We start from the raw sequence: 12,075 nt of genomic DNA on the forward strand, positions 1-12,075 counted from the left end.
AAAGAGAGGCTCTCCTTTCTGTGCATATGTATTTATTAATTATTATTATTAGCTCGCATTCCCTTCACCTCCTCATTCTCTTCATCTCTGTTGTTGTCCAGCTCCTGACAGAGACCACGCCCACTCCTGCGCATGATTGACGTACGGGGAGGGCGCGTGGGCGGGGTCAGAACCGCACCTCTGTCCAATCATGTTTCGCGGGTGGCGGAGCGGGCGGGGCCAGATCGCAACCGCCGTCCAAACACGTCGAGGGGACGCCGAGGTGGGCGGGGCCTCGTGGTTGTGTGGCGAGTGTCAGTTTGTGTTCGAACGAACGCACAGGAGCTCCGCTCGCGCTCCAGTTTGGCGTTTTTTCGGCCGTTGGTTAGCATCTTTAGCTTCGCCCTCAGAAATTCAGCCTTAAGGTCGAAAAAACTCGAACAAAACCGAGGATTAAACTCACAGAAGCGGCGAATAGCGGCTTAGAAGCAGGATTGCCAGCCCTGTTTAAAGTTTTGCCCCCCTTTTCTCCCATTTCTCCAGAGCAGGAGTGGCTTCTTGGCGCCCGAAGCCGAGCGGCTCTTCAGATCAGATTTCACCGAAAACCAGCTGTGAGTGAGCGGCGTCGGCTTCGACTCTCCCCCCCTACTCTCGTTCTCTCTCCAGCTATCTTTTTTTCTCTCTTGTCTTTTCTTCTTTATCTCTTCCCCCGTATCCCAGCAGTTGTCGGGGGGCTTGGACGAAAAAAAAAGAGAGAAAGAGAAAGGAAAGAAGGAGGAGGTGGTGACGAAGAGGAGCGGAGTGAGTTCAGGAGGGGAAAAAACCCTCCGTCCTTCTTTACTAACTTTACTCTTGCAGAGGAGAAAGAAGAACTAAAGGGTGAAAAGGCGGTGTTTTTTTGTGAGGAAAGAAGAGGAAAAGGTACCAAAAAAACCCCCAAAACAAACAAACAAAAACGAACGAACGAAATAGCAGCGAAGCGACGGCCGAAGGATGGACGAGCAGCCGCGGCTGATGCACTCGCACGGCGTGGGCATGGCCGGCCACCCGGGCCTGGGGCAGCACATGCCGGACGGCACCGAGGGAGAAGGTCGCAAACAGGACATCGGAGACATTTTACAGCAAATAATGACCATAACTGACCAGAGTTTGGACGAGGCACAGGCCAGGTGAGCCAGTTAATTGTCTAAGTCTGTTTTAATAAGCCCTACACCTAGAATTAACGTCAAAATAGTGAGGTGGATGAGACCCTTCCAGAACTATCTACTGTAGGAATGCTGTTGGAAGCTGTGCTCTCCAGCACTTCTGTGGGCTAGCTTAGTTAATTAGCTGCTGATTTAACTTGGTTTATAACATTTTCGCCCCCCTAATAAGAGTCCAGACACAGTAACCTGTGAGAAAAATCACCTGCACTCGCGTCACACTTAAAAAGGGTTCTTTAGTGAAGGTAGGTTAAGATAAGATAAGATAATCCTTTATTAGTCCCACCACAGGGGGGATTTACTGGGGTTTGCAAGGCACTCAAGAAGAGAATAACCAGCAGAAAATGAACAAACAAGTGATTAACCTTATTAATACAACCTAGCCGTTACGGTAATGGCTCTGTATAGAACCACTGACATGCCTAAATGACTCTTTTCTTGGTGAAATGGTCCAGATGGATGGAGAATGTGTTAAAACTTAAGGTTCTCCGTGGAACCTTTAAAAAAAAATGATTCTGTGCATCACCTTAAAGGGTTCTGCTCCTGTAACGCAGCATGGAAAGCTTGTGACAACAGCAGAACCATTATTGGTGCTGTGTTCAGAGACCTTAAGAAATAAAGATCATTTGAACACCAGAGACTTTTTTTGGTGGATCTGTATGGCACCCAAAAAAGGTTCTGCTGTTACGACGTCAAGCTCGTGACAATAGCAGAACACCCTTTGGTGCTGTTTGAAAAAGAAAAGTCCCTAGGAAAGAAAGAAACCTTAGACTTGGTTCTGTATAGCACCAAAAAGGGTAGTTGCAATGTCAGGATTGTAATAATAGAAGAACCCTATTTGGTGCCGTTTTTCAAAATGGTTCTATGTAGATGTATAGATGTATGCAACAGCGTTCTCCTTCAACCTGAGGAACCATATCACCATAGCATGAAATGGTTCTGTGTAGAACTCATGGTTCTTTAAAAAAAAAAAAAAAAACATGCCTTATTGGAAGCTGTGCTTTCTGTTAGAGGTGGGCGATACGGCTAAAAATCGAATATCATGATACTGATATTCACAATACACCAACATAATTTTTTTGTTATTTATTTATTTATTTAACAGGGACAGTGCACATTAATCAACATCAATGTAAATGTGCCAGAGTTAGCTAAAAAGCTAATTTTCATCCGTAGTCCCTAGGCAGGTGATAATTCAACATATTTATTTCTTCAGACGTCTGGTCAGTTGGAACTGAGAAAAGGACCCAGTGGTGAAATGAGAAATACTATCAAAACTGTGAATAAAATGATTTTATTTTTTATTCAGTATTTTGGACATGACTAATTTTGCTCTCGTTATGATCAAAGACTCAGTTGGTCCGTCTTCACAATACGATCAGAAAAGCGTATTGTGGCATAATTTATCACAATAATGATATATATTGGCACATTGCCCATTCCTACTGTCTATAATGTAGTCCAGTAGCTGTAGCTGGTAATTTAATCATAATGTTTGGAGTCCTATATGCCTGTCATATAGTAATGAATAAGGCTGAAAATACTAAAGCACAGTGATCACCGGGAATCACCTGAATCTAAGATAAGATAATCCTTCATTAGTCCCACAACGGAGAAATGATCAGTGATACAGCAGCAAAGGGAGAGCAAGGAACACAAGAGAAAGAAAAGAAGCAACATAAAGAGCATTAACGAGCAATTAACATTGGTAATTACCTCACCCTTTAATCTTGTGCTCAACCATTTGGTAGAGCACATTTTGAGTCACTATACATGCCACAAAGTGCCATCTCGACCGTTTGGTAGACGTGGGATTAAAAAAAAAAATTGCTTTTTTATTGGTGAGGACATTAAAGGGTTAACAAGGTTTTTATAGTTAGTTACTTTTCCCTTTATAGACAAAATATATATGATACTACAAGTAAAAGAAAAGATAAAAATACAAGCCCTATCCTTCACAAAAATAATCAGTTTATAAGAATTATAAACACATAAAAGCAATTAAATATTTACACTGCAAGGATATTTTGCCCAAATTAAACACAGGGGACTGCACATGAGGTACTGATTTATATTACATATGGGATGGTGAGGAGTTAACAGTATAAACATTATAAATGCCAAAGCAAAACGTCTGTAATCTATAGAGAGATTTTAAAAAAAATATTGCGCATTGATCATTGTTTATATTGCATAGAGGAAATATGATGAATTCCTATATAAGACTCTTATGTAGGTGGTCCTGTGTTGTTATCGGTGTTATTCCAACTCTCACCACAGCTCATCTCTCACCAGACCAGCTTATTATAACTACTAAAGCATCTCCGTTAAGGTTCAGTTCAGCTCCACCGTTTTTGCAGGCACCTTTTTCGATTTCCAGTGTTAAGAGAGAGAGAGGAGCCACATTGATTGTACTTGTGGCTTCAGCCTGCATGATTGCAGAGGTTCCCTCTTCTGTCTCTCTGTAAATATCACTCGGTTTCAGTCGTTTGCTCCCTGTGCTCACTGCACCATAACGTTAATGCATGGGTTTAACAAATAGGCCAAATAACTATGTAATCTGGACATTCATTCAACAGCACGGTCAATATCAACTCACATAGTCTGCAGCAAGTCCACTTTGTCAGAGGAAGTCATAGGTGTAGTCAGCGATTAGTAAGTGTATTGTAAATAAGTAAGAGTGAGAGATACTAGCCTGGTCCTACCTGTGCGTTAAAAAAGGGCAGGGATTTAAAATAAATACGCAGCAGAGTGTATATACAGTTAAGCGAAGAAGAATTTCACTCATTAGAGAAAAATATATGGGGCTCGTATGAAATCAGGCAGGGCAACATAAATTAAGAGCCAGAGTAGAGCGAGATGTGCTTTGTTTATTTATTTTTTTCCCACATGTGATGCTGCATTGTAGAAATATGGTTTAGTCCTACATTATATCAGTTGAATATATACGCCTTTTGGGTAAAAAATACATGATTCCACGTAACGTAGAGGCTTTTACAGTGTTCACTTCTTGCAAATGACTCTTCAGGCATTGACAGCTGGCTGAAAGTATACCAAAATTTCTGCCGATTATACTTTCGGGTCATATTGAGTTTTCCTGTTCAGCTGTCTTTCCTTTTAAACACACATTTTCTGTTTTTTTAACAGATTTGAAAAGCCCTTGACAGCCCAGTTTTACTTAAGAGTTGTTATTTTCTTCTTTCTTCAAGGAAACATGCACTGAATTGTCACAGAATGAAGCCTGCCCTTTTCAACGTCTTGTGCGAAATTAAGGAAAAAACAGGTGAGTCCATTTCTTTTAGTAAATGCCTGGCATTTAATGATAGTGTCAAATGGGTCTGTGCTGACTTTATGTATACAAGACACTTGTACTAAGGATTTCTACTGTACGTGGCTGTATTTACATATGAATAACAGAGTGGAGCTGTTACGGGATTAGACTGAAGACTTTATGTAATGCTAGACTGGCGCTGTAATGTGTTAGGTTAAGTATAACAACAGCCTTTTATTAGACAGCCTCTTCAGCTTCGTCAAAAAGACCAACATAATGTGGTGCAGTTAGGTGATTTATGTTTGATTCGTTTTACTGAGTTTGTGGACGTTCTTGACTGGATTGTTGCATTGCACTTTAGATTCGACTGATGTGGCTGGTGTGACTTTCTGTTGGCTGTACATTTAGTCTAAGGCCATTACATTGTATTTTATACCAGGTTTTTCAAAGCTTTTTGATGTAGTTTAGAATGCTATGAAAATATGTGTTGTTTTAACTTTAAAAACTAACCTAGCTGCCTTAAAATTTTGAGTTGAGCTCATTACATTGTATTTTATACCAGGTATTTCAAAGTTTTTTGATGTAGTTTAGTATGCTATGAAAAGATTTGTTGTTTTAACTTTAAAAACTAACCTAGCTGCCTTAAAATTTTGAGTTGAGCTCATTACATTGTATTTTATACCAGGTATTTCAAAGTTTTTTGATGTAGTTTAGTATGCTATGAAAAGATTTGTTGTTTTAACTTTAAAAAGTAACCTAGCTGCCTTAAAATTTTGAGTCAATTGAAGCTCTAGTAGTGAGTTAAAAGAACTTTTAACCTGTGTCTTACATTCTGTTAACTTATTATTTATTAAAGTTCAACAAAAAAAAACCCAAATTGAAAGGCATACTTTTACTTTTTTAAGGTAAAACACAGAATAATTCTGCAGTGTTGTTTTGCTTTACTTCCGTCAGTTTGCTTGTGGAAGAATCCATTAGAGGCGTACATGTCTTAGCCTGGCAGAGATGAGCCCTATTGAAGGTATTATAGTTCGATCCCAGCTGTGCCATGTGCATCACATGTCTGGTGGCTCCTGAGAACATGAAACCAACTTTTTGGCAGAAAAGGACAGAGTTCTTCTGTCTCACAGAGCCGTGAGTCAGGCAGTGTGGCGTTTAGTCTTCTCCTCCAAGCGTGTTGAGGTGGTTTGGCATGTGATGAGTGCTTTGAATAGTTAAAGCCTCTGACTTCATTCATTTAGAGGCTTTCACTGATGATTCTAGTCTCCTGATGAATTTTGATGATTGAGTAGTACGTTTATAAAAAAGGCCAAGCAATAAAAATGGATAATAACCAAACATGCAAAGCATTTTAAATATTTCACCGTTACTGGAAAAAAGATGAGCTAGTCAGTATTTAAAATGCGCTGAAAGTAAATTCGAATCAGTGACTTAAAACCACGTAATCATGTTTAGTTTATTAATCAAATCAGCAGATAGAGGAAGGAGTTTCTAGCTTTTATTCTGTGTGAAAGGTAAGATACCAGATTAGGTGGTGACTGATTATATTGGAGAACAACAAAAGTAAATATATTACTAGTCAAGCAAGTGGACGTTGTAGAATGACATATGATATTTTTGTTCTGCAGCTTATTCAGTACATGGCTACTTCACTGTTTATCTTGATTCAGATTCTGCATTCTGCTCGAAGGAGCGTTTTGAACGTCCTTGCATGTGGTTCAGAGTTGTTACAGTTGGAACCTCATTTGGCGCTACTTTGACAACAACCGCAAACTTTTCCAGACTCGCTATTTGTCATGTTGATGCCGCAATACGGATATTCCTCTCTCACTTGAGCTCTTTTGATATACACTGAAAAAGTAATGCAATTAATTTGCTTTATTGAGATGTGTACAACTGTTTCTAGATGAATGAAGTGCAACACGGGTACTGCCACAAGTAAGAAGGCCACGACTGAATTGAAAGACGCATTGCGTGTTGGCACATCTGAATCAATACATTGTTTTTCAGTATGTTATAGGACTTCAATACATTGTTACCCTTATAGAAATAGTTCTTTAGTTTACATGGTTTAGATGTGATAAATGAACTCATTAGATCAACACAGTTCTTGCTGAAGGGCGTCGACTGAAAGTCAGTAATTGTGCATATCGCCGCTGTCGGAACAAAAACCTTGTATCTCCATTTTTTGTCGTTTATGAGTTTTTGACATGGTTTGAAAATGCCTGTTGTCCTTCATGTTGGGTGTAAATGTCATGATGAATGGACCAAAACAAACGGCCCAAAATGACTTGGAAAAATTTCTAGTTCCATTGATTTACATTAAAAGTAAAGCATGTTTTTTGCTTCTCCTGTAAAGTTCGGAAAATCTTTCCTTTTTCTGCGAGCTGCCATGAGAAATGGGTATGAGTACAAAAAATTGGCATTTTTTTCCCCTCCTAATCAGCTCTGAAGTGTAATTTACAGCGATTTCATTGGTTAAAAGTAGAACCTGGCTCTGTTCCAGTCTGTCTGAAAGAGACTGCATTAGCGAAGTCCCTCCAGTGCCCACTCTGAGCGAAATTCTGACCCAGAGAAGAAGACTTAGATGGGCCGTTGTGTAAAAAATTACGGGGGGCCGCCACGGGGGCCCCGTGATTTCTGTCTGCCGAACGTTTTTCCCCTCGTGTTGTTTAGCAAGGTCCTCGGAGGAGTGAAAGAGTTATGCCTGGCTCTTTTGAACTGCCTGGCGTCGCCCCGGGTTCACTCAGAGTTCGTTTCCAAGATGAAGAACAAAGTGACTTGGACCTCTTCCTGGCTTTTTTTTTTTTCTTTCCTGCTCCAGCCTCCCTTCCCACAGTTCCTGGCAACCAGAAACCTGTGGAGCTTTTGGAGTTCAGACAGAGACCCTGCGAAGGCTCAGCGCATTCTAAACACACTAGCTGAAAAACGTTTGACGTTCTTGATAACGTCGCTTGTACCTGACAGGGATTTTCATGCTTCATGTGAACTTCCGTAACTCTTCCAGAACTGTTCGCGTGGGCCACATAAACTCACATTTATGCCATGATATGTTCCACCACTCGGACGATGACGACACGCGGAGAAAATACGTTCAATGTTTCAACCAAAAACATTAAGTTAACACGGATACCTTAATATTTTGTTGTCATTGAACTTATTTGACTAGTTTAGAATAATTTGAATGATTTAGTCACAGTAATTGTACCGATACTGATACATGCCGTCTTTCCCGGACTGCAATTTGGTGTCATGCTGTGATGTTTTATACCTCTATCAATATTTATAGTTAACAAAAAGTTAGTTTATCCACTAAATGGCCAGAACGAGGAGATTTATTACACACTTCTATAAACTAGTATATCTCAGCTGGTTTGCGTTGACGTCCCTGTAGTTACTGATAATCATCAGCCTTAAATTTTTAAGGGGTTAACTGTTATGTATGTCATTTACTGGGTTCTTTATATTGTTTTGAAAGAGCCATTCATACTACATCTAAATAAGCAGTGAGTTTTCTGTCTGTAAATGGTTTATGTCTATGTATGTTTTCAAAAATGGCAATTTTTTTACATTCCTGGGCAGGTTCATGTCTAAAGATATGAACGATATGAAAGTAATAGTACTTAATTGATAACAATAATAATAATAATAATAATAATAATAACAATAATAATAATGATAAAAGAAATAACAGTAACAAAAACAACAATGGTAATGTTTGTTTGGCATGTTGGCTTCTATCTGTATCTGCTTCATACTTGAGTGCACATAGGAGGATCACCCCCTCAGCCCCCCACCAAGCAGAGCTTTTGTTTTTTATGTAAACACAACCCTCAGATTCTTCAGTCTTAGCGCTGCTGTTGATTTTCTCTCTCAGGACTTCATTAGGTGCATCTGATCATCAAACATAAGCTCTACTTACATTTGATCGGCGTCTGTTTAAAAATACAGTCATTAAGGCTCGACTACTCCAAGAGCCAGTGAAGCTAAATTTTAGCGGCCGTACTTTCTGTTTACGCTGCATGACAAAATTAGGTGCTGCGAAAAAGCTGTGAGAGGAAACAGAAGTTCTGCCATGGTTTTTTTTTTTTTTTTCCTAGTCATTTGAAGCCAAACAGTTTGGGCATTACTAAAATTAGTCCACCAGAGACAAAAGAAGGAGAGATATTTGGTATAATATGAGAGTGAATGCAGTACTGTAAATTGTTCTTGCTTTGTTTATAGTGTCAGGTATTTAAGCGCAGCCTTTTAGCACCTTCGCTGTTTCAGTGAAGTTTTCGCCTCTGCCCTGGGAATTGCAAATATGCATGTCATCTTCTTGCCTGTGAGTATTCTCACACGCCTCTCAGACAGCGCACACGTTCTCATTTTATTTTGGACTGTTTGTTCAAACAGCAACTCTGTTAGGTTTAGACAGTAGCCTAGCTGCGACTAAAGAAACACGACTTCCAAAAATAGACTCAAAACAGAGCAATAAGGCAACGGCGTGACCGCAAATGCGTTTAGGAGTCAGGCCCCATGTTTTCATTTGGCGCTTTAAGGATAATATACTATGATTTTAACCCTTAGATGCTGCAGCTCTTGCTATAATGTGATGTGAATCATCTCTCACTCATGGCTCACTGAAACAAGAGGAGATATTGTGTTGAAAGTGCAGATTCTAAGCTCCCAGTCCATACTTCATTTGTGTTTATAGGTGAAAGAGAAGGTATTTTATTAGGGTTTGAACTTACATATGGTCTTATTTTACAGAATGAGAAGCCAGTCTTTATTCTGTTGCCACCTTTTGTCGTTTACTGATGTTAAAACAGTGCAGAATGCGGATTAGAGAATATAACTGTAGTTAATTATATAACAGTGTAAATAAAAATAAATTTAAATAGCATAGCAGATCAACAGTAATAACTCTCAGACTCCAGACTTCAAAGAGTTAAAAGCATCTTCCTTGAACAAATACTAAATATGTACAGGAATAAACTGATTTTATAATATGCAAGGAGCTTGTAAGCGGCAGCAGCAGCAGCAGCTCTCGACTTCAGAATTAGCTGTGAGTTGTGAGACGGCCGGTTCCCTCTGCCTTTAATGCAGGGGTGTAATTTCACACTGCACAGACAGACGCTACTAAAATCCAGCACCGCCACCGCCGAGAAAATGGCTCAAACCTCCGCCGCTGTGACATTTACTGCAAATGTGCTGAGCACAGATCGCCCCAAAACAAGACCAGCCACTGTTTTTGTCAGGTTATTTTTAATATTTCTCCCCCCTCTCTCGCTTTCTCTGTCTTGTTTTTCATCAAGATTCGGCCCGATTCGTGCAGTTTTACACTGTTGCAGCCGTGGAGTCCCCAGAGCACTGCAAAGGGAGTGGTTATTAAATCCGTAGCCAGTCTGGTTTGTGGAGATGGCCTACGGTGCTGTGTTGACTGTTTTAGCCTTCATGAACAGGCTGTGGAGGTCATGGAGGTGTTCTCACACAACAAATATGACTCCACATTTCATAAGATATTCTTTATTTCTTCTATTCCTACAGTCAAAAAAAAAAACCTTAATTTAATTATGCCTAGCGCTGGACGATATATGTCCGTACCGGTATATCGGTGTAGGTGATACACAACAGTATTGATTTTAGCGTGTGCTGATAGATAACGGAAACATTTGCTGGGTACTTCAGACTAGAACTGAAAGATTAACCGTTTTTATTTTGAAATCAAGTGTAATATTCAAATTGCAAGAGCTTCAGTTTTTTTTATTATAGCCTGTATTATCAGAAAACTGTCTTAACAAGTTTTAAATGGGGAAATGTAAGTGTAAGGGGAGCTTGTGAACAGAGTGTAGATGAGTCAGATCAATGAGAAGCAACCAAACACCCGTGTGCTGTGACATCACAACCACGACCACTGACAGCTGGCAGTCAGGCACCCTGTGTCCAGCCAGAAAATGTGGATATGCTGGTCTTCTTGGCAAACAAAATTGCAATTTAAATTGCAGATGCAAAAGTGGATAGAAAAAAATAAAAATCTCAAGTGGATGTCTTCCCCAGATCAGCAGTTCAAAGTGAATTAAGCTAATTAATAGAGGTTTCCTCCGTATACCTGTAGTTTCTGTCTGGCTATAGTTCTTCTGTGGCTGGTGTAATTTAAGAATTTAATTTAAGAAAAGGGAAAAATAAAACGGTCCAATCTAAACAAGTTACGTCAGGTACATAGAAATAATTTTAGCACAGAGTAGCGGTATGAGCTCATTATCTTCGTTAAAGCTGATGTAAATATTATTAAATATTATGATACTATAATATATTTGATTCATTTGGTGATATCAAATTTGATCGATACTATCGATGCTCAGTACTAATTGTGGTTACATGGTGGTTATCAGAGTATGTATGGTTTCTGTCCCATCTTCTGAACCATTTCACTTGGAAATTGTTTGATTTATGATGCACGTTAACTTTAAATTTGCTTATCATTAACCCCCTCTTTGTTTGTAAGTCTGTTTTCAGCGTTACAGCCTTGATTTAAGCTGTAGGTAAGGGTGTAACAATTTAATATGGTATCGAAAAACTGAAAACTGTATTGACGGCCGTTGAAAAAGTTCTACTACCAACTTATTTATTTTGCCAATCTCTGTAGGATTTCATGCTAGTATATTACCACATGGCAGTGAATACAAAATCAAACAAATGTGCCAACGTATTCCAGTCGACTGATTCATCACGGCACAAATTGGCAAATTCATTTTGTTCATATTGGTATATTTGTGTGAGCTCCACATAATTAAATAGTGTAAAACCCTTCCTGTAAATTTGCTTCGTTCGTGCCCCGGGAGCAGCTGTCTTAACATGTAGTAAATGTTATATGTCTTATTTTTATTGTTATAGTTTTTCATGTACTTCAGTCTTTAGAGATATCATGTAATATCAGAATTAAAAATCGTATCAGACCTGAAAATATTTATCGTTACATCACTTGCTGTTGTATTTTCTTTTTTTATGTAAATCGTGTCGCTCACTTTGTCTTTAAACAGAGCCGACCGCTTTATCCACCACTCGTAATTTCTTCTTCTGCTGCGACGCCGGCTCCCGTGACAGGAATAATAAATTCCGAACGTGTTAAAATATCTCATCCTGAACGACGTGCTGCAGACAGAGAGGAGTGACACACACTGCTCGTGTAATTCTTCCGAAGCCCCTCTGCCTGAGACTGACACGGCTGTGTGTGTGTGTGTGTGTGTGTGTGTGTGGGTCTCCTGGTTTGTCCCACGTGTTGCATCGTCGGCGGTGGTGAGCGTTCCGCTGTAAAACGGCTGACAGGCAGGTCGAGCAACAGACAGAACCGGCCTGAACTCCTGACCCTCGCCGTGTATTTTTACACGCTGCCCAGCTAAGCTAACATGACGCAGGCCACCGAGCAAGCGCAAACAAACACAGAGCGGGACACAAGCCTCAGTCGAGGGGGTTTTTAGTGTTTAGGGTTTAGATTATTTGGAGAGGGAAAGTCTGTGTATTTGAAAACGTCCGTGAAAAGCAACATTCAGTATATTTACTCAAGGGCTTCGCTGTAGCGCTGTGTGTACAGGTATGTCTGTGCGTGGGGGTGAATGAGTTTGCATATATATTTATCGATGT

General features: G+C 39.8%; 1 protein-coding gene across 2 annotated transcripts in view; it reads left to right on the forward strand.

Moving 5' to 3' along the window:
• Nucleotides 1-309: 309 nt before the first annotated feature.
• The window catches only part of pbx1a (pre-B-cell leukemia homeobox 1a), a 110,789-nt gene continuing 99,023 nt past the window's right edge, over nucleotides 310-12,075 (forward strand). For both annotated transcript variants that reach the window (XM_017716964.2, XM_017716963.2), the window contains exons 1-2: nucleotides 310-1,148; nucleotides 4,391-4,464. In XM_017716964.2, the coding sequence (XP_017572453.1) occupies nucleotides 973-1,148; nucleotides 4,391-4,464 (250 nt within the window). In that variant the 5' untranslated portion in view covers nucleotides 310-972. The remainder of the gene's footprint in view (nucleotides 1,149-4,390; nucleotides 4,465-12,075) is intronic.

Source organism: Pygocentrus nattereri, chromosome 19 (assembly GCF_015220715.1).
Source record: "Pygocentrus nattereri isolate fPygNat1 chromosome 19, fPygNat1.pri, whole genome shotgun sequence".
Lineage (NCBI taxonomy): Eukaryota > Metazoa > Chordata > Actinopteri > Characiformes > Serrasalmidae > Pygocentrus > Pygocentrus nattereri.